The 21,352-nt window shown below is 40.2% G+C and overlaps 1 protein-coding gene across 5 annotated transcripts; it reads right to left on the reverse strand.

Annotated features, from left to right (window-relative positions):
- Positions 1–1,729: 1,729 nt before the first annotated feature.
- Positions 1,730–19,923, reverse strand: LOC110988984 (carbohydrate sulfotransferase 1-like). 5 transcript variants are annotated; one of them, XM_022253016.2, is made up of 3 exons: positions 19,579–19,900; positions 19,268–19,410; positions 1,730–5,196 (listed from the first exon to the last, which is right to left on the reverse strand). In XM_022253016.2, exon 3 carries the CDS (start codon positions 5,182–5,184, stop codon positions 3,685–3,687), a length of 1,500 nt encoding a protein of 499 aa, XP_022108708.2. In that variant the 5' UTR covers positions 5,185–5,196; positions 19,268–19,410; positions 19,579–19,900; the 3' UTR covers positions 1,730–3,684. The 5 variants fall into 5 exon arrangements, 4 of the variants coding, with proteins under 4 accessions (XP_022108708.2, XP_086994303.1, XP_022108709.2 ...); XM_087138177.1 differs by having other exon boundaries at positions 19,268–19,426; XM_022253017.2 differs by having other exon boundaries at positions 19,268–19,434.
- Between the last annotated feature and the right edge of the window lie 1,429 nt (positions 19,924–21,352).

The raw sequence follows: 21,352 nt of genomic DNA on the forward strand, positions 1-21,352 counted from the left end.
TAATTCAAAGGATCAGACTTGTTACCTTTTTTTGAAACAGCAGACACATTGGCAGTTTTCCACTTATACAGGGACGTCACCACTATCGATGGATGTCTGAAAGACGTCCTCGAGTATGGGTGCCAAAGGAGTAGCCATAGTTTAAGTACATGTAACCATGGAGGTACATGTATACTCTCAGGGCCGGGTGCTTTAGAAGGAACCAAGTCTTTCAGCAGCTATGGTACACCTATTGAGATTTCAAGTTTGGAGATATCTTCATGTTTTATACCTTGAAGGTCTGGCAATGAAGACGAGTGATTCAAATTAAATGCCCTCTGATGGAAACATCTGTTCAACATGTCAGCCTTGGATTTACTGTCACTGACAAGAATGTTCCCCTGAGCCAGATCTGCAATGCTAAGGTTTTTATTTCAAAGGCTCTTGATGTAAAAAGGCCTTGGGATTTGAGTTAAAATTATTGTGCAGATGATCGCTGATAAATGCTTGACTGGCTCTACAAAGATTTTTTATATTTTTCTGAGCTTGTCTGAAGATATCCCAGTCTTAGGCCTGTCTAGATTTCTTTGATTTTTTTTATTTAACCGACAGTTTTTCCTGTTTTCCCATTTCAATGAGCTGTTGAACCATGACACATGGTACATGCCTTTCCTGGAGTCCCTGCAGTTTCTGACTGATAGATGCCCATTTTTCTTCCGTGTATTTTTACCAACTTCAACAGCTACATACTCTGAACTGTAGTTGTGGACATCTCACAGAACATGCAGAAGCCATTCTTCACCAGCCTTATGTTTGAGAAAGATCTTTTTAACTGGCAACCTCTTTTCCTAGTTTTCAGGTTGATATCATAATCAGAAAGTTCGTCAATAATTTCAATTTTAGCAATGCTGTTGAAGTTGTCAGTAAACACTAAATCAAGAATGTTGTGTTCCCTCGTGACCTACATGTAGTAGATTCTCTAACACACTGGGTCAGACCAAATTCTGTTGATGTAGTGTAACTTCTCTCCTATCATCTTGCTGTATCATTGCCCACTGGAAACAGTTCCATCATTCTAGTTTATGTTAGGAATATTAAAATTTCCCATGACATAAACAGAGTTGGAGTTCAATTTTGTCTTCAAGGCTGCAACAGATTTCCTGAGCTCATCTAACTAGAGACCCTTTTGGTCATTTGTAGGCCTATAATAGGTATCAATCAGCATAGATTTGTTGCTCGATTTCAGTCCAGATGATTTCACACTCACCCATACCATTTTCAAATTCACTGGAGACTAATTAAGTGTTGATGGATGGCCTGAAAGACACCCCTGCCAGTTGCATTCACAGACCTGTCTCTGTGATAGATTTTGTAATCGGATGGAAAAATCTCTCTGCTACTTATAGATAAATTAAGCCATGATTCGGTCCCACAGATGATGTCTGGTTTATATGTACTTCCTTCTGCCTCATAATGTACATGTTACCTTGGCCAAAGCAAGGAGTGCGTAAAAGGCAGGGCAGTTTGCAATGTGGATGAGGTAGGCAACATGTACATGTACCTGTAAGGCATTGAACAGTTTGTAAAGATTGGAAACATGAAAACACTGGCCTCAGGAAAAGATTTCATGACAAAGTAAATCTATATACTTCACCCATAGACTCAGTCTCTAAACTGGCAACCCCATTGTATCATGTCGTCTTAAATGTTACACTCAAACTACAATAAACGGAGAGTGGAAACTCTCTGCTTTTGAGTGTCTGGGAGCCACAGCTTTGGGCGTTTATTCTCAACATTCAACTGGAATACCAAAGTAGGGTACACCGGAACACAACCGGTACTTCTGACTTTGTTGAATAACCACAAACAGTGGTCCCCTTGACCACAGTTCAGATAGTGATACCTATAACCACTATCGACAACTCCCAATGGCCAGTTTTTTTTACATGAATACCAAATAAGGTATCATAATTCAAGATGCCTAGCGATACCCACGATCACTATATACATGTATACCGAAAACAACAAACCGCCAGTTGTCATTTGTATTTCCAGTATATATAGAACAATAGGATGCCTATAAAATATGTTTATAACAAAAAAGAACACTACACCGTGCAATTAACTTGATGCGTAACTTAGCAAAACTGAAGCCTTCAAACTGGTAATAACATAATTGTATAAGAACTTTTTTATATCAGGACTATGTAATTACGCACATCACAGTTCAAACCGCTGGAACATGCGGCCGGGTATAGTCCATGTAGAATGTCACAGGCTATTAATTATACATACGTGTTTAAGTCCCCCATTGTTACATGTGGTGGAAATACCTAACTTTGTATATGCATTAGCAACTGAGATGAGAGGTAAAGTGGTAATGATCTATAATACATGTACATAACAGTTGGGTAATCCTTGGCTAAGTTGGCTAATAAATAAAATTGGGCATTTGCCTCCTTATCCCGCATAAAAATTGCAACCCCTCCAAAGGCATGAATCAAGGATCACGGGAGGCGTACAATGTATTTTGGAGGAGGGCAAACTTGTTTGAAGCTGTGCTGAAAACGAATACTGAAACAATGAACGATGCGCTGCCCCGAGCACCAACCCTTTTGCTGCTTGGCCACCAGATTCACAGCAATAAATTGGCAGCAACCCCATTGCACTAATTGGCTACAGGACCCAGCTGGCGCAACTGAATCAGGCAATTTTCCTGCGTCCGCAATCATGTTCGGAACTACGCACGGCACCAAATGAATCTTTCCATTGAGTACAGTGTATAATGAATTTTATTGTTTAGGGGATAAAAAGTCTTATTTTTACTTTATATACAGCGTACTTCCTTGAGACCATGGCTGGTAGGTACTATACATGTAGTTTTCTTAACAGATATACATGTACTAAAACACAATGGAATGGAAGTCGCCATGTAGTTCATTTGTGATCAGTTAATGATCGGCCATGTTTGCTCAATTTTAAAAAAGTATTAAAAAACAAAACATTTTTTACAAGACAAAGTTACAGTAAATACATGAACATTAAAGGCTAACACATGCATGTAAATTGCACATTACTTTCTGGACATCATGACATCATGCTAGAACAGCCCTGATTATTGAAGGAGTCTCCTTCATTTCAACAGATTTCTTGTTCCAAATTACACAATGTATTGTGTTCACTGGCAAGAATTTTGGGGTACATATCCTTGCATATTAAATTTGCTAAAAATCTTAGTTTACACAGATTCTAAATTCGTCACCATTTTCATGAAGAGACAAATGCCTTACTGGAAAGTAAACACTAGGTTTCGAGAAACTCACATTTGAAGTTGGTCTCTTTTAAAATGCTTATTTCCCTAGTATTTAGCATTTGGCTGATTTCAGTAGATTTGGTTAAAAGAAATACACCACCAACTCATCACGTGGCCTACATGCAGTTGATTTTGAACTTTGAACTTTGTCTCTGTGAAAACACTGATGAATTACACCCGCTTTTTCCCCATTTATATAAATATGATGATCCTTCCACTTACGTCAAATTATCCAAACTTAAAACACTAAAATGTACTTTTGAGGTGCAAGAAGCACCCTGACCATGAATATTCAGGGCATCCCAACAGAGAACAAAGGGACCTGAGTCAGGTCACATTTTTAAAAGAAAAAACCTCATACCTCTCACACAGGAAATGAAATATTTGAAAAATTAATTCATCTTGAAATCTAATTCAGATACCAAACTCTTGCTCTTATCCACTAACTCCTTTGTGGTTGTGACTTCAAGATAACCAAGGTTACTCAATGTCTTCCTACAAATCTCTTGCATCCTCAGCACCACTTTGAGTGGTACCTGATTCCTCCATGCCTCGGGGACCTGAGATGCATTTCTGGATGTGGAATAGTAACTATTAACCTTTTGGTGACCAGGTTTGATGGCCGATTTTAAGGTGTTTTTCTGTATCCACCTAAAAACTTCTTGTGGTAGTTGACCTAAACCAGTAAAATCATAAATGTCTTCAGCAAGCTTTTGAGGATCATGTGCTATATCTTCATACCGTACAAGTTTATATTTCCCTTGCAGCCACACTGGCTGACTACGAACAAAGTCTAAATTACGGTTTATTCGTCTACAAAGGTACGAAATACCAATATCAAGTGACTTACCCAGTTCTAATGTAACATTTGCTCCAGGTACTCTACTTTTTGAAATGTACGTTGCACGAGGATCCCGCACAAGGTGAATGATTTTTAAGTTAATACCAACATCAAGGGCAACAGACTCTAGAGATGATATGCTGTACAACCTTATTAACTTGATTGCCTGGTGATGTTTCTTCCGGCAGGCTTGTATAAGGGGTTCTGTTTCCAAGGGAGGACATTTCATCTTCTTATACTCTGACCTTAGTTGGGAAGACAATGTAAGATTGCACAGCGGAGGGCTAGTCATCACTCTGCTACTAGCTCGATGAAGTGGTTCATGGTTATAAAATTCCACCAAGTAAGGTGTTTTGTTGAATTCACACTTTACTAAATGTCGAAGGTATCCAGTTCTATCCGGGTAGAATTCTTTCTTCCATTCCGTTAATTTCAGTGGTTCAAACTGGAAGAAAATATTTGGGTGCTGATTGAAAAACTGACCTAAAAAGGAGGATCCAGAACGCCGATTAGTCACAATCAGGATGTGTACCGGTATCTTATTGTGTTTATCTCTTGATTTCATAGCAGGTTTACTTGCTTGGAAATAGTGCCTTTCTAAAACTTCTGTGGAGTTGTCCAATTCTTCTTTACGGACTGATGCTACTTTACCAGGTACATGTACACCCACATGTACCGGTACATGTAGTGTCTTTGACCGTACCATGGGAGGTGAATCAGTGGTTGAAAATACTTCAGGGCTCAATGGAGTCAAACGTTTTGCTTGTAATTTTCCTTTGAGGTGATAATTAAGCTGTATCTTTGATGGTATGGCTTCTCCAAGGACAAAATCCAGCAGCTTGCTTTCATCTTCCATGGGTTTCAGAAGCATAACATTTTCATCATGTGAACTGATCCCCAAGCGAAATGTCTGTAAGATACTTTTGGAGCTTAAAGCAAGATGTCCATATTGCAGTATTTTTGTTGGAATTGTTCCAAAGTGAAGCAACATTAGTCCAAGGAGTGGCAAAAGGCTGATGATGAGACATTGTTTCCTTCTTGCTTTGGCCATTGTCTGTTTTCACTGCAGAAATGAAAGAAAGTCCCTATTAGTAAGAGGCAATATTCAATCGTACATAAATCATTTGGATGTACATGCACATGTTGGGCACTGATGATTTTCACTTCTTTAAAGTACACATACTTTACAAAATACTCAAATACAAAGAAATTGTTTCAATTTTGATATGCAGCTACAGGTATATGAGTCATTCCAGTTAGACCAACACACCTTTTGACCTGTACATGTAGGTCTTTAGATTTTGAAAAAAAATGCTGTGCTTGTAGACATCAATAAATAAATACCAATTTTTTTTGCAGAATCCACCCAACAAAAGTGGAAAGTTTTCACTAAACTCTACCCTTTTAGTAAAAATGAAACATAACCCTCTCAGTTTTCATCAAATATTTTCTAAGTTGGTATCAAAATAATCATCAGAACATGCTCTTTTCATTGATGTTGAGAAGATTTAGCTTTGAGAACACACCTGTGTACGTGTATTGTCAAAAAAGTGTAGTGGGCCCTCACTTGATGAAATACATGTACAACAAGGTTAACAGAAATGGGAAACATTTAGTTAACATGAAGTATTTCAAAATAACAATAAATATGTAACCATTTCAAAAACATTATAAATTCAATGTTTACCCCGTTAATTGTGACCCCAAAATGAATAAAAGGTCCTAAATTTCCCTGCCTACAAAAAATCTATTTTGACCGTTCATGCTCCCAGGCTGATTTGATGATGTCATCGGGAGAACGTGTACAGTGTACACTGCATGATTGCACACAGTACATGCAGTATCGCACGCTAGCAATAGACCACATTGTGTTCAATGTAGCTTGGCCCACCGGCAAACAGTCTCAGTTCAAGGTAGAATTTACAAAATACAGTCCAACTATGTATATCTTGAATAATGATAATAATAATTACGTCATGATGACGTCACCAAGTGATTACATTAGTATTGTAAATTTCTTAAACCATATAAAATCAACTCTGGCCTCCCGCAACACCGGAAGTGGACTTATTATTCAAAAGTGGTAATAGGTATCAACTTGTTTTCAACAGTATTAAGTCAGTGAGGGTATAGTATTCTTCAAATCATTTCCTGATGACGTCATGTAATTGCCTAGCACCCTCTAGCGACTAGTTAAAACTCATGAAAAATGAATTTTCAATAGATGTCTGTGGCGAAGTTTGTCCGAATCACCTGAAAATTGATATGACTGATAATCCTTACCCAGTAAACACCTGTGGAATTCGGGGCCGATGACGTGATAATGATGATGTTATAATGAAAAGGCCCTTAAATCATTAAAAATAAAAAAAATCATTCCTAATTTTGGGGAAAACTGGCAAAATTCCAATCATGTGGCTGGGAAAGCATGTGAGCGTGTATTGTCACACTCTACTGTAGCAAGGAGGCTTGTGGTCTAACAGAAATTTTGAACTGTGGACTTAACAACAGCTGTTCGATTCCAGCCTGTGCAAAATTTCTTTTTTATCAAACCAAAAGAGTTTCTTGAAAAAGCTCAGTGTTTGTCTCACAACAAACACAACATTCGTCTCATTAGCTTTTTCACAACTTTGTAAAAAAGACATTCTTTTTGCTTTTTTAAAATTTTGTTTTGTTTTTTTTGGGGGGGGGCTTTTGTACAAGTTGTGGAAAAGGCATTCTTTTTGTCAATTTTTTTAGCTTTTCAGCAAGTTGCAGAAGAAGGCATTCTTTGCGTCATGTTTTTTAAGCTTTTTTGCAATTTTGCAAAAAAGGCAGTACTTCTTTTTTGTTTTATTTTTGGCATTTTTGCATTTTGAAAAAAAGGCATTCTCTGTGTCACGATTTTTTGCCTTTTTGCAAGTTGCGAAAAAGGCATTCTTTTTGTCAAGGTTTTTTTTTCTTCCGTCTTCTTCTTGTTCCCATCCTTTGTACACAGTTTTTCTTTGCAGTTCTTTAGTCTCTTTGCAAGGGTAAATCTTCATCAAAGTTGCCTCAAGCAAAGACCCTGTGGCAAAGATGTGCAACGATGCGTGACGTCATGATGACCTCATCATCTGATTTTTATTGAATTTTGAGTATTTATTTTTCCCCACAGGTTTTGTACGCATTTTTAAACAGCCAGAATGACGTAGACTTTAACCGCTTCAGAAAATGAAACTTTTTACGTGCAAAGACCATCAGCATAGACACGATAGAGGAATGTAGACGCATGACATCACTTTGGCATCATAATTAGATTTTAAATCTAATTTTGAAGATTTAATTTCTCCCATTAACTTTGTACACATAAAACCCAATAACTTCACATACATTACTTTACATAGTAATAATTAGTCCAGTTACTGTCAATGGGAAATAATAATGTACATTTGAAAAAATTGTGTAAAATTGATGTTTGCATTATTTTCTTCCTGTCTTTGAAATCGCTGTTCCTAATTTGTGTATGCCAATGGCCCTAACAGTCCCAAATCCTCTGGTATTAAGATGATTGTACTGTTGCAACACCATATACCATTCTGCAGCAAATCCCCAATAAGGTAATCAAACCCCTTACGAAAAAACTGAAGTTCACCCTCATTTGAGGAAATTCCACGTTTGTATTAACCTGACTATGCTCGACCATAGTATCGACATTTCCAGGGATGAGGCAAAGATATATGGAGAGAATAATGGGGTCATTAGATGACATGTCAAATGATATTAAAGGTTCACTCTTTGAAGCCCTACAGTATATCTCCAAAGATACATATCCAAGTGGGTTGAAACTTAGCAGATATCTGGAAGGGGATGTGTGACAGAGGAAAATTGACCTCATGGAATGATGACGTCATCAGTTGACAAGTCATTGACATTGAAGGTCCATCATTTAAAGCCCTATATCTCCTGAAGAAAATATCCCATTGTCAGCGTTGTCAGAGCAACAGATCCTGCAATGCTTCAGTAAATAACTTGTGTGTCCCGTGTTTGTAGACTGTGCTGCATTTGTGTATAGTGCCTGTTCGTTGTATACTTAGTATGTGTAAATTAAAAACTAATAAATAATGCATGATTCGGGATGAATATTTATGTCACCATGGTCTGGTGTTTTATATCATTTGGGCATTCTGAGGATTGTCTTCTGAACAGTAAAGTCATGTGATCAAACCCCGCAGATTTAAAATAAAAAATATAGGCCACTCTGACATCAACCGCGATCGGAAGCTTTGCAAACTATGGTTTTGCAACCTTGCAGATATTAATTGAAACTTCCTTGTGGAAGCACTGTCCGTTTCACGAGGCAGACAGGCCCGAGAAGATCAACAGCCCAGACAAAAACTTCTGGTTGTTGGGTGACCTCGTGGGATGATGATGCCATCAATTGACAAGTCACGTGATATGAAAGGTGCATCCTTTAAAGCTCTATATCTTCAAAAGTACACGTCCCAGCGTGTTGAAAGTTTGCAGATATCTAGAAAGGGGATGTGTGATGGACAAAAATTTACCTCATGGGATGATGACGTCATCAATTGACAAGTCACGTGATATGAAAGGTGTATTTTTTAAAGCCTGATATCTCCAGAAGTACATATTCCAAAGTGTTGAAAGTTAACAGATATCTGGAAGGGATGCATGACACAAAAACTGACCTCGTGGGCTGATGACGTCATCAATTGACAAGTCACATTACATTAAAGATGCATCCTTTCAAGCCCTATATCTCCTAAAATAAACATCCCAGCGGCTTGAAACTTTGCAGCTATCTGGATGGGCATGTGTGATAGACGAAAATTGACCTCAAGGGATGACGACTTCATTAATTGACAAGTCACATGACATTAAAGGTGAACCCTTTAAAGCCCTACATTTCCTGAAGTACATGCGCCACTGGTTTGAAACTTTGCATAGAACTACAAAGGGGAGTGTTAGAGACGAATATTGAACTGATGTGATGATGATTTCTAGATAATTTGACCAGACAGCTGTCAAAAAATTGTGTAAAATATCTCGAGAAATGAACTCTAAGATTTCAGGTCAGGCTTTAACCAAGTGTTTAAAGCAGGACTCAACACAAATTGTCCATGCACGTATCGACCATTTGGGTGGTCACGTCAACACATGGATTCGATCAGCACAGTATTTTCACGGTATTTTTTTTATTTTAGTGTGGACCAGTCTTGGGAAATCCAGGGCCTGAAATTACACTAATTGAGTGCTCAATGGACTTAATTTGATCAGAGGATTCCAAGGTAGTACCACAAAAGCTGAATTAAAACCAAATTCATGCACCGGAGCAAAAATCGCAGGAGTTGACACCAAATAAGCATGATGACAGTGATCGTGAGCATGGGTGCTCACAACAAGCAGATGTATAATGTGGCAGGCAGCTGGGTTTGGAAGCTTGATGAAGTGCTGGAACTGGTTCTGGTAGGCAGTAGTAATAAAAACATTCTCAATTGCAAGTTTTTCTCTGCACTTTCTGTGCTCTGTTGCTCAGAATAGTGATATCAGAAGAAACAGAACTGACTCAAATTACCTGTAGCTCTGAATATGCATTGACATATCCTGAGTAACTTAACTCTACCAATGGGCTTTTTTAAACATTTTGAAATTGTCACACCGACCATTTCCAAATGATAAAAGAGGTGATTAACAATTATTGTGTACATCCTACATGTTCAGCACAATCCAGCGATCAACTTGCACATATTCATTATATTCCCTCCTGAGTACATTATTCAATGGTTTTAGTATGATGGATTTTATTCAAAGGCAAATGTAATCAGGATGGAGTACAATTAATTTGCACAATTTTTACGACTGCACTAAACGAAGGCATCAAACTGATTGAAGTCCCCTAAAACACTAATCGTATTTCTCATCTACATGTATGCCCTCCAGGAGACAAACCATGTCATTACAGGCTCACGGTAAACATCCAAAAACGTATGAAATTTGAATGCAGGCCTGTTGATGTAAGCTGGTTATGCAGAATATTTCAATTTCCTTATTTGCTTCTTATGTATATACATGGAGGTATCCTTCGAGTTACTGCTGAAGTGAAAGCTAGAGATAAATGTGTTCTCTATGTTAGTTCCAAGGACTGGAATTCAATGTAAGGGTTCTTGTCAAACTTGACCGTCTGCGAACTCCACGTAGCTTGCGGACAAAATTTGGCCCTTGAGAACCGATCGTCAGTGAGCCCCGCAACCTTATTTGCATCGTCTAACAATTGGCTTTGTTATGCTAATTTTCCAGGTCCGCTGAGTCAGCGAACTAGTGACTACGCAAGGTTCGCAGACTAACCGCCGCTCCAATCTCTTTGTGGCCAATATGCTGGGAGTTCTTGGTTCATAAAACCACAGGCATTTCTGGGGCAGTTCATGTGGGCTTCTCAAACATTCTTTTGACTTAAATAGCGTCCACTCATACTTTCTCAGTAGCCCTCTTTTTTTCTTGAAACCCCATGTTTCTTTCGCTTTGACGCTGTCGAAAACCACTTTCTTATATTTTATTGAGTTTTAGATTGACAATTTTTCCCATGCGCTTTGAGAGAATGATACGGGTTGGAAAATATATTTTAAAATGGGGAGGAAAAAAGTGATATTGTAGAACTGCAATGGCCTTCCAAAGTATAGTGGCGGAAGCTTTCTGCAAAATGTACATGTAGGTATTAACCACTTTATGCCGGGGCATTTTTCAATGTTGATGATGCTGGGCCGGCATGACTATAATTGTTTTCGTTTTCAAAATCCTTCAAAAATTCATCATTTCATTTAACGGTCGTTCATAGCCGCACCAAGTAATCTTTAGGCAATACTCCAAGTTGACAGATGACCTTCATAGACGCCCGAGTATTTCAGCCAGGCCAGCAGCCTACTTTTTTTACACTACATATTTAACAAGCAGAGTATTTATTTTGAATGGTTGTACAACAAATAAATCAGTAAATAAAAAACTGAGACTTTTAAACCCATTATTGACTGTGATGTTGTATGGGCACTGTTGTATCCATTACTGACCACAAGGACCCCAAAACTACCTGTGCTATCTTGTATGCACCTGTTTTGTGGAATGTACAGAATGAATTGGGACGAAGTCCACCAAAAATCAAAAGGTGACAAAAACCTGCCTTATGCAATCTAACCATACAGTCCACAATGCCTAAGAATTATTGGCAGCTAATGCCATTATGTACAACTTGCCCTAGTCAAGAAACCAGGATGGGAACCCCTGGAGATATTAGTCAACCAAGGTCACACATACAAGTTGCATCTTAACCTGTGAAACCCGTGAAGCAGACAGAAAACCTTGAGCTGTGCTAAGGAAGTTTGTGGGAACATGCTCGCCAAACTCCGAGGAAGCAACCTTAAATTATCATCATGAATGCAGGAAAAGGGGAGCAATTTCTGTGAATAAACATGTACAACTATCCATGCAACATGGATATGTTTATGATGTGTAGGAGGACTTGCATAACAAAACCTGGACGTCGGAAAGGCTACCGTAACTAAAGTAGAGTGGCGGCCACTCCACTACGCTGAAATTTAGTGGACGACAAATGGTAACCAATAAGATGCTGCGGGTCCAGCATTAAGTACCACTGCAACATGTACAGTGTAATGTGTTGACACTACATGTACATGTACATTGTTCAAGAAATACACTGACCAGGTGGTGTATACCCAAAGTCTATTTAATTCTTCTTTGGGGAAGCGAGGCAGAACAGGGGCTAGAGCTGCAATGAGTTGAGTAATTATTCGCTTCAAACGAGAACAAAAAGATGGCGCATCCATTTATTTTGTTGTTAGTAAATGAAAAAGACAATCATAACTGATTAAATAAAATCAAAGCATGGTCTACATGTCAAGTCACCGAATGCACACCGGAACCTGGCTGGAAGAATTTGCACCCGAGGGTCCGTCTCGAACCCAAATGTGACACCACTAAGTAGGAAAATGTAGAGGTGCGACTTAAATTCTAGGACAAGAGCCCTCGTTGTCTGAAGCCATAAAGGACAAACGTAAGGCAATGGTGACTAGTAACTACAGCTTCAGTGGAATCAGGAACTATTAGAGCTGCAGTAAATTGGATAATTTTCAAAACCTGAAGTAGGGAAAATACTAATATTATGACTGTACATAGTGTTCCTCCTACACAACAAATTTATTGGGACCCAAACTGAAGCTAAGAACGAGTGAGTACAGGTAAATAAATGTACCAAGTACATGTACATGTATATTTTTCTATAGGTGAAATGCCAGAGGTCCACAAGAAAGCAGTCAGTGGTTCATTGTTCCAGAGGAATTTGAAAACATTCTGTTCAGTTTGCGACCATGTACATGTAGTCATTGGCCCCATGAACGATGAGAGATTCAGACACTTCGATTACATCGCTACAATGGTAACGAAGTTACTTTGGTGACTGTGTTCTGTTTGTATTGTGAGCAGTACTGTAGAATGCATGGGAGGAGCACATCGGTCAACAATCTTCCTATCCCCATGACACAAATGGTAACTTAGTCCAAGGCTAAGGGTCTTGTCTAAGAACCTAGGTCATAGCGTAAAAAAATTGGTAGGGGTCCAGTGATACAGCGCAATACTGGGGGGATCATTTATCCTGAGGTACATGTACATGTGCCAAAATCCCTACAATCACCCGACGATAAGATGGAACATGTAAATAAGGCACAACTGGAAATGGAAGCTGACATGGTTGAAGCTTACTTACATGTACTTCTGTCATGACTGTAAATGATAGATTAGCCTGCTGAAGAAAACGGAGGTTATCCTCATCGCTGGACAAATGAGAAGGTTTTGGAACAGCAACGACCCCCAGTGTCAGCGGGGGGATCGGATGTCGATCCAATGAGTGAGAGCGAGACTGTGAACAGGTGCAAATATCACGCAGGAAGTCCCATGTGGTAGTACTGCTGGGACGGATAAACATGGCATGGCTGTCATCAGAACAACGCTGAGAAGTGGTCCCACGATTCAGAGGGACAATGGGCTTTTGCAAAGAGCGAAGGAATCCATCGAATAAAACGGGAATAGTTCTGGAAAAAAACTGTTGAAAAATCTGGATGTCGTTTGGAGAACAAGACCAAACACTTAGATTAGAACGAGGTTGTAGCTGTTGCGTCTGACCTGTACCTGCAACAAAACGACTGCCGTCCATGTGGCTAAAAATGTGATGACGACTTGGGTGGTGGTGGTGGTGCCCCGGGCCTCTGTGACCGGGCGGGGCTCGCTGGTTGTTTGGTATGGTTGCATCGAGTGCCGGGCCCTGCCCTCCAGCATGCACATGGACGTCAGATTCCACTGTTTCCATGTGCTCACATCTGGCTGCCGGAGGTGTGTGGGATCTGCCGGGGAGTAGTGCTGGTTGAGACCGGTCGTAGGCTTGGCCCCGGATAATTTGCAACCATTGAACCTGGCATATTAAACTCGGTTGACATGGTGGATATATCACGCCTGGAGGGCTGATCAGGCCAGAGGGACCGGGAGATTCTTCCAGAACATGGCTTGAATTAACAGTTTTCCATCGAATTCAGCAAGATTGGGTATGACCATGAATCTGAATTGTACTCTGATTTCGCTCGATATGGACTTCAAGCGTCACTGAAAAACTAGGATAAGTCTTAGTGCTACACGGCCTTTCGTGGGGGTGTGTGTAGTGGGCGCGGAGGGTGTGGCTTTGGCGACTTTTTCAGCGAGGTTTGACATACATGCCCGCTGATATGAAAATGTTGGTAAACAGAGGTGAGATGTTTTCTGTAATGGAGTATAGCTGCAGTTTTTCTCCAAAGGTTTTGTACACTGTACATGTTTTTCTACTGAACATTATTACTGATCATAATGAGTGATTAGTCCTTCGGTTGAAGAATACTATAAGAACAAATAAGAAATAATATCAAGTAAAATTTCATAAAAAAATTTCAGTTTAACCGTAAATCATGTGACATGCACTTAAAGGGGCAGTTTTTCTGCATATGTTTTCAGCCCATTGACCGTTATGGTAAGTTTGTGATGTTTTGTCGTTATCAAAATGATAGCCAGCAAAGACCCTGATACAACCATTATTCCATATGGATGACATCATGATGATGTGATTATCTGATGAACGTGTACTATTGATATTGCAATGTTTATTTAAACCCATTGACTTTGTTCCTGTTTTCAAGCCAACATTTTGGTAACTTCCCGATGTTTGATCATTATCAAAGTTACAGCCAACAAAGACCCTGATACAAGAATTATTCCAGATTGATGATGTCATAATGACACCATCTTGTATTTTTTTAAAAAGTGATATCTGTATATTTTATTTTTCCCCATTAAACAACTTGAAATCCGAAACAGCCCTATGGTTGTTGCTGTAACAACCACTACCTCTAGTTTTATCAATACTTTTCTGTCACAGCACATGTATAGTACGTATAGGCCCAATGGTACATTTTTCTACCTCTATGGTGATTTCAACCATGTTTTGGGGTTGTACACTTATTAACACATGTATGTGCATACATCATCATTTCCAAAAGGAGCCAATTTTTCAAAACAAATCTTACATTCTAATAGCTAATTGTTTTTCATTATTCTTATTAACACATGTAAACGTATGCATCAATTGTTAAAAGGGGCAAATTTTAATAACACATTGATCCCTCAAAATGGTACATGTAATTAGACACAGTTAGAGCTGAACTTTTTCAGGAAAATGACTCAGCACTGGAAGAATGCACTTAATCTGTTCATATAATGCTGCATTAATACAAAAGAAAGATATGCTAATGAGCCTCATGAACTGAGTCAAGGCAAGAGCGCCTCATTTGCATTTTCATACTGTAATATTATGCTTTATTCTTTTTCTTAGGAATGACTGCCTAAAAATTGTGGAAATGAGGACTGGTAGCCAGGACACTGGTTATCAACAAGTATCTTGACGAAGACTTCATTGGCCCAGCTATTTTTAAAACAAATTAAAATTATAATTGACAACATCCTGTGTTTGTTGTGTGAGTTACTTTGGTGTGCTCTTTTTTAACAATTATTCGGCCACTTACATATCACAAATTACTTCATTAAACAGTTGACATCCGTATGGGGCATGTCAAAGCAATTTGTTGCTTCATAAGTGAAGGAAAACATCTCAGAAGAATGATAAACTTATTTGTTTTGGGAAGAGGGGTTACGGGTATTTAATTTTTCTTAACTTGGAACATGGCCTGGTTCATGCATGCAAATGAGAGCCTGGATAAAAAAAATTTTAAAAAGTTAAAACTATGGCATAGCAATGACATGTCTCCAGCCTAGGATAATGCTGTTGGTTACAAACTCTCTCAATTCATGCTATCTAAAACATTTGCAGAGATGAAAAGTTGAAATTTATTCCTATCTGGTGGTGCATGCGATCCATGCATGCGCATGTTGTGCACACATGCTTATACAGACGTACATTCTTTGGGGCCGCCATCTTGAATGTGGCCAGACTCATTTCAGAAGCACTGCATTTAAAAAACAATCTTCAGGCCCAGAAATTGACACTAAAATTCCTTCTTTGCAAAAACCAATATTATGGAAGTTCATCCTTTATTTAACCACTACCAGCCGGGGACTCCGGGATCGGAGCCGTATGGTTTATATGTGCGGCCGGGGTCTCCGAACTCGGACAAAGGAAACAGGGCCCTCTAACAAAAGACCGTACTCCGAACAAAAGACCAGGCTGCTGGGCATGACCGGCATTTTTCACTCTCAAAAGTGGTGATAATCCAGCGTTATTTTGGGGTATTTAGAGCAAGCGGATTACCACCGGGGACAAAAGCTCTCCACCACCGCAGCGATGAGCCACACAGCACCGCTGCATGCTAATCTGGCCCCTATTGAAAAGAGGTCAGCAGTGCACTGAGCCAGGTTTGTGAACAAAAGACAGCTGTATAACACCGCACAATCTGGGCTCTGTTTACAAGGCTGCAGGCCTGGCTGAAATATTCGGGCGTCAATGAAGGTCACCTGTCAACTAAGAGTAGTGCCTGAAGATTACTCCGTGCGGCTATAAACGACTGTTAAATGGAATGATGAATTGTTGAAGGATTTTGAAAACGGAAAAACTGATAGTCATGCCGGCCCAGCATCCTCAACGTTGAAAAATGCCCCAGTCCGAAGTGGTTAAGCAACATTAGCTATGCCAACGACATGTACATTGTTTACATGGCTACAAAATCAAGTTGACATGGTTGACAACATCTACATGTATGACCAGCAGGCAGAAGATCTTAAAGTAACTAGGTTAGTGATATTTATAATTCATCATACTACTCTTACATATTAAAATTTTGATGTTTCAGGCTGATTTTCCAATGGCAAAAGCATATTGAAACAGGTGGAAATCGCATGGAAGCACTGCAACCCTATGCTTCTGCTTTTGGCAGTGATCTTTTATAGGTTGGAGGGCTGTCAGACTTATCAGAGTTGCTGATGACGTTTAAGTAATGATCAATGATTTCCTCTGCTGATGGATCTTTCTCGGTGTCGAGTAAAGAAAACCGGTCATGCTACATGCATTAATCTGTTTATAGCATCAACACACAAGTACCATCAACAAAGGGTCAACAACTTGAAAATACCCTCTAAAAATTGAGAACTGGTTTTATCATACACTGTATTTTAAAGACTCTATCACCTGCCACTTGAGAGCGTGAAATTACGGTGGACATCGGACATTTTCCGAGCACATATTGTGTTTGTCCGAACAAAATCAAAGATGCTCGGACCAACATATATCAATAACAGAGATCTCTAAATATATCAACACAATACATGGGATTATGGCATCCGATTTATTATTAGTTTTGTGTTAGAATTATGTTAAGTACACCCAAGGCATTCATCAAGGCTGATCGCTCATCACCTCCCATGTCACCTACCGCCACGCGTGTATACTTTACTAGCACAGACATGAAATCGTTCCATAATTCTTTGTGCATTGTCAGCATTCATGTTTCGCTGTTACAGTGGTGAAAACACGTGCACAAAGCTCTATGCATCAAACAAAGCTGCTCCGGATCCCTCTGTGCCACATCCATGCAAAAGAATGGGGGTTCATTGCCATTAACACCCTGTTCCTACATGTATAATAAGGAAACAAAGTCCACTTTCTCAAACTAACATTTTGACCTTAAGGAACCATTGCTCAATCCTGATAGGCCTAGTTTAGGTAAATTTTGACAATATTTAAGCAAGAAAACTTCAAATTTCTAACATGAGTTTGGCAAAAGACAACCACCCAGTCAATGACGCCATATTGTTTTTCGTCTGGTTCCCTGGCTCAAGCTTTTTGGATTCATCAAAACAAATCTCTATCCAGGTCAAGGAACCAGACTACTTTCGCTTATTTGTCGTTCACAGCTCTCTTCAGGGCGGTCATGTACTGTACACTGCCGTTTTACCCAAAAATTTCCCTCAAAAACCAAAAGCCCTTATCTCTTTTATTTCTGATATGAAAGAGGACATCACCAACAACTAGTTCAAATAAGTTATTTCGAAAAATTGGAATTTGTTCCCTTATAATAGGAACAGGGTGCTAAAGGTAATGAACCCCAAAGAATGCGTGATGGAAATGTAGAAACCAGTAACATTCTGTACTGTACAGTACATGCACTGAATGTACTGTACTAAACATTCTTCATAGGCCGTACACGTCGCAAATGCAATTTTAAGGCTGCAGGCCGGAAAGACATCAATGTTATGTTGCAAGAGGTTTTCTGCAAGTAAATTCACAGAACTTGGTATCTTATTTATGTACATGTACATGTATGTATTTTCTGTGTTCATGAGTGTAATTTGAGGTTGTTCTGCTCATGGTCCAAGGTTTAGCGCCCGCTGGTCTGGATGCATCATGCACGCTTACCCCGCGATACACGGACATTGTTGGCCAGTTTGCTGTCATGATTGTGTGAATTGTTCATAATTTTTTTGTGAATTGCCGTATGTAAAAATTTTTACATAGATTAAGACAGGTTTTCATCACGTTTTCAGATAGTTTTAGAGGCTGTCGCCCCACTGGGCCATTCAATCAGCATAAAATTGCCCCAAAACAAAAAAGGTCCAACCTACTGACCCTATTTTTGAGAGGCATGCATAGCACAACTGGCCTAAATGTATTTTTGGGGCCTAATAAAAGACAACATGTATGCAGTAGGTCTAGATTAAATAGCAATAATCGTGGATTCTGAGAAATCTTTGGTAAGTGTTGATCCGATTCGAGCAAGCAAATTTAGTATGACATGGCCTGCCCAATTGGGCAAACTAAAAAAAAAATAGTTGCGGCCTGCGCGAACAAGGGTTGCTCAATGAGGCTGCGTGTGCAGTTCTGGGAGGAAGACCTGGGAAAAAAGTGAATTTCGACCCCTGATACTGCACGTTACAACTCTACCTTTTAAATCATAGGCCTTGGCCTATCATGCCTATGGCAGATCAAACGAAGGTTGGCTTAGCTAGTGTGGTAGTACTAGTAGCAGAACAAAATTGATTCTGTTAGGCCTATGACATTTTGTGTCTAATTTCGTGCTCTGCTCTGTGTAACTGAAACAACGAATTAACTTGCAGATTCTCGCAGGATACGAAAAACTTTCGCGATGTATCTGGGCCGCCATGTTCTTTTTTTTTTCTCTCTAGCTCTGCCGTCCACGCGAAACAAAGATGGCGGCCGGTCGGGCAGCACGGTGCCCGACTTTGTCACTCGATCTTTTCAGATAAATATGATCATGGAGGAAGCAAAACTGTTTTCCTTCCTTCATGATGTGATACAGCATTTAATATTATATCTAGGAGCCTAGTTGATCTTGTAAATATAAAACTTTGGCATAAGTAGTTTAATGACTTGCTGACGCTTCGGTGGCGCTGGTCAACACTTGACTCTAGACAATGGTCATGTGGTTCATCAACGCGTTTGGAGTTCTCGCGTCCGACGGACGCCTTTGTACGGCCAGTCGGGCATTTTTCCAAGCAAGCGTGAAGTAATTAGGCCTATAGCTCTTATTTTATACACAGCTACACGAGAGTTGCAGACCACGAGACAAATTGTTTATTGAAAATCTGACATTAGTTTTACTTACCAGTCTCATATCGTGTCCACTTGATGACATGCATACACGACCTACAACGATCGCCCGCTTGTGCGTCAGGCCAGGCCGGTCAACGGCGTTGAGAGTGAGATGTACATGTGTACATGTACTTGGGGCACAATGTTACGTGATTTCTGTAAAGATAAACAGCTATTTCCCTGCATGTGAATTCCAAATCGACATTGTTATACATTTTGAAAAACCTGAAAACAGAGGTGCGTGTTATTTTTTTTTTCAGAATCAATGACCTACTCTCAAGGTTATGACACTCACAGTTGGTAAAATAAAACTTAAAATGTTACCGATGTTGCATAGACACCGTCACAGATTGTGCCCCAACCTAGCACATTTGGGGCCGGCGTGTCGGTCACTTAATTCGTCCCATTTCCACTTCGCCCCATTGATTATCGTTCACTCTGTTCTTCAGTAGCAGGCATATATATACAACAGTGTGAAGTTTGTTCCTTGTTAACGTTTGACATTCGTATTCGAACGTTGAATAAGTAACCGATTGACATTCAAGGTGCACTCCCCTTAAAAGCTATGGAGTGCAACAGGGAAAAAAACAAACTGTTTCCACTACATATTGATTAGAAGGTTTGCGTGGTGGAAGTTATGAGGTGTTCACGTAGGCTTGCGAGTACATGTACGGCATGGTATGGAATTCTATACCTGCCGTCGTGCGTCGCCCGTCGTGCGTCGCCCGTCGCGCGTCGCCCGTCGTGCGCGTCGTCCGTCGTGCGTCGTCCGTCGTGCGTCGCCCGTCGTGCGTCGCCCATCAAATGGCCCGGGGTTGCATAGGACATGCAAAAGCCGTTCTTTAACAAATGACAATGGGGTGATTCCATTCACTTCTAAAGATCTTTTCCGGCAAGTACAAATCCCACCTGCAAAGCATATACTAGTCACATAATTAATTCCAATAATGCTAGACTACCCCTGCCCCTTGACAAGAAAATATCACCTCTCTGAGAGTTCAACCAAGTGTTTTTTTGGGAAAAACATTTTCAGCAAAAATTGTTCCGGCCAACTTATCCACAGTGTTATTCTAATTTGCATACTGTAAAAATGTGCCGACTTCCAGGAAGAAATCTGCCAACCGATACAGATATTCTATCTTGTCCTCTCAATTTCACCTTACTAGCCTTATTCGGAAAAGATCTTTAGAAGTGAATGGAATCACCACATTGTCATTTGTTAAACAACGGCTTTTGCATGTCCTATGCAACCATTTGATGGGCGACGCACGACAGGCGACGCACGACAGGCGACGCACGACGGCAGATATGGAATTCCATAAGTAAGTGGAGAGCCGGTTTACAAAGGCAATCCGGATGCAGTGGGACTTGAAACGGTATTCGCGGGTTGTAGTAGTGGCTGCACGTGCATTGGAGCATGAAGGTGTTGGATCCTGTGGTGGATCAGGGATGCCAAGGGGGTGGGGGTGGCTTCGGGTAGAGAAGACCCTAACGCCTGGGGTGGGTGCATGGTATGGGTTTCGGGCATAGGGACCCTACTGCCCGGGGGGTGGGGACTGTCGGGTGCTAGTAGAGTGGGCGCCATATGTCGTTGAGCTTGAAACGAATGTCTTGGGGGACGCAGTTGTGCCGTAAATCTCGACGGCTTCTCGGATTCTTTTAGGAAACCAGTTCTGAATGGGGGCGATGAGTTCTGCAATGTTCGATGTGATGTGGTGGTCCACGGAGTGTGCATGTTTGACGACGGCCGACCGGCCATGTTCTCCTCGTTGGCGTACACACGGTGTTCTTGGAGCCTGATGGGGAGGTTCCTGCCGGTTTGTCCGATATATACTTGGCTGCATTTACATGGGATACGATAAACACAGGCCCGTAGGCTGGGGGGCGTGGGTTCGGGGGGTTCGAATGAACCCGGTCCCCGCTCGCTTCCGAGTTCTGCTCGTTGTTGTTTTTTTGTTTATGTTTGTTTGTTTTTTTTCCTTTGGTAATAAATATATAATTTTAATATACTACAAATTTTGGAATGTAAGCTGTGGTGTATACATTGATTCTCACGCGGATAATTTGTCTGCAGTTTATAACGAACTGCTGGCGGTTT

The sequence above is a fragment of the Acanthaster planci genome, linkage group LG06 (assembly GCF_054643075.1).
Source record: "Acanthaster planci isolate LZ-2023a linkage group LG06, COTS_SCS, whole genome shotgun sequence".
Lineage (NCBI taxonomy): Eukaryota > Metazoa > Echinodermata > Asteroidea > Valvatida > Acanthasteridae > Acanthaster > Acanthaster planci.